The sequence below is a fragment of the Glycine soja genome, chromosome 2, assembly GCF_004193775.1.
Source record: "Glycine soja cultivar W05 chromosome 2, ASM419377v2, whole genome shotgun sequence".
Taxonomy (NCBI): domain Eukaryota; kingdom Viridiplantae; phylum Streptophyta; class Magnoliopsida; order Fabales; family Fabaceae; genus Glycine; species Glycine soja.
In genome coordinates, this window is record NC_041003.1 from 34,884,891 (window position 1) to 34,885,902 (window position 1,012).

Below are 1,012 nucleotides of genomic sequence, written 5' to 3' on the forward strand. Positions count from 1 at the left end.
CAAACTCCCATGTCACATATGAATTCTTTCTCTTATTTGTTGACTAAAATAATAAAACATTTAAATACCTATTTGTTGTCGTGTTTCCTAGGTGCATCACCTTATTCGTCCAGGCCGTGATAAATTTCTCCTTGTGTGGGACAATCCATGTCTCACATACATAGTCAACGAACATTGGCCACGGGGAACACGCTACTTTAAACCTTTGAAGGTGCTCGGGGAACCGTTGTTCCGAAGGATAATCTACTAGAGTACCCCAACTATCCATTACGTACTCCCAGACATTTTATTTTACCAATTAACAATTTGCACTTTGCCTTCACATTCTTGTCTATGTGAAACCTGCACAACAAGTTTGTACACTCTGGAAACACAATTTTCAGTGCATTCATAAGGGCTAGGTCTCTGTCTGTGACAATAATAACAGGGAGGTGATCATTTCTTAAAAATATGCCTCAAAACCGTTCCAATGCCCATACAAGATTGTTCACATGCACACCCTTTAGGTATGCAAACCCAACAGAGAAAGTCATCCCTGTTAGTGTCACCCCCACAAAGTCAAGCAATGAGAGTTTGTACCTATTTGTTTTGTAGGTATTGTCTATAAAAAAACAAGATGACACGCATTACATAACTTAACTGCATCTGGGTGACAACAAAACAAATCATGCCCCACAACCTCATCCTTCAATCTATGCCAATGAATGTATTGATCACGTTCAAGAAGCCTCATTAGGTGTTGCATTTCAGTGTCATCTCCTCTGATTGAAGAACAATATGCACTTCTTGCATTGTAGATTTGTTTGATTGTGGTGCAACTGTTGGCGTTGTGCTCCTTCAATGTTAGCAGGATGTTTCTTGGTTTCACATTCGACTTTGTCATATCAGCAATGATATTCTTCTCATCATTTGTCAATCTCCCAGCATATGGATGTCCAACTAAGGTCTTTGCCAATTCATGGTTGTGGATCCCACAGATCAACATCACCATCCAACCTTCTCCTCCATGCAT

At 39.9% G+C, this 1,012-nt stretch overlaps 1 protein-coding gene across 1 annotated transcript; it reads right to left on the minus strand.

Moving 5' to 3' along the window:
* Positions 1-455: 455 nt before the first annotated feature.
* LOC114375507 lies at positions 456-1,012 on the minus strand. The gene is made up of 2 exons (XM_028333305.1): positions 631-1,012; positions 456-535 (listed from the first exon to the last, which is right to left on the minus strand). The coding sequence occupies exons 1-2, from the start codon at positions 1,010-1,012 to the stop codon at positions 456-458; spliced, it is 462 nt and encodes a 153-aa protein (XP_028189106.1).

Excerpts from the sequence above, each read along its gene's own strand:
- LOC114375507 (XM_028333305.1), bottom strand. The coding sequence starts at position 1,012 with ATGCATGGAGGAGAAGGTTGGATGGTGATGTTGATCTGTGGGATCCAC. Across the intron at positions 536-630 it reads CCCAGATGCAGTTAAGTTAT|GGATGACTTTCTCTGTTGGG; the intron begins GTAATGCGTGTC and ends TGACACTAACAG.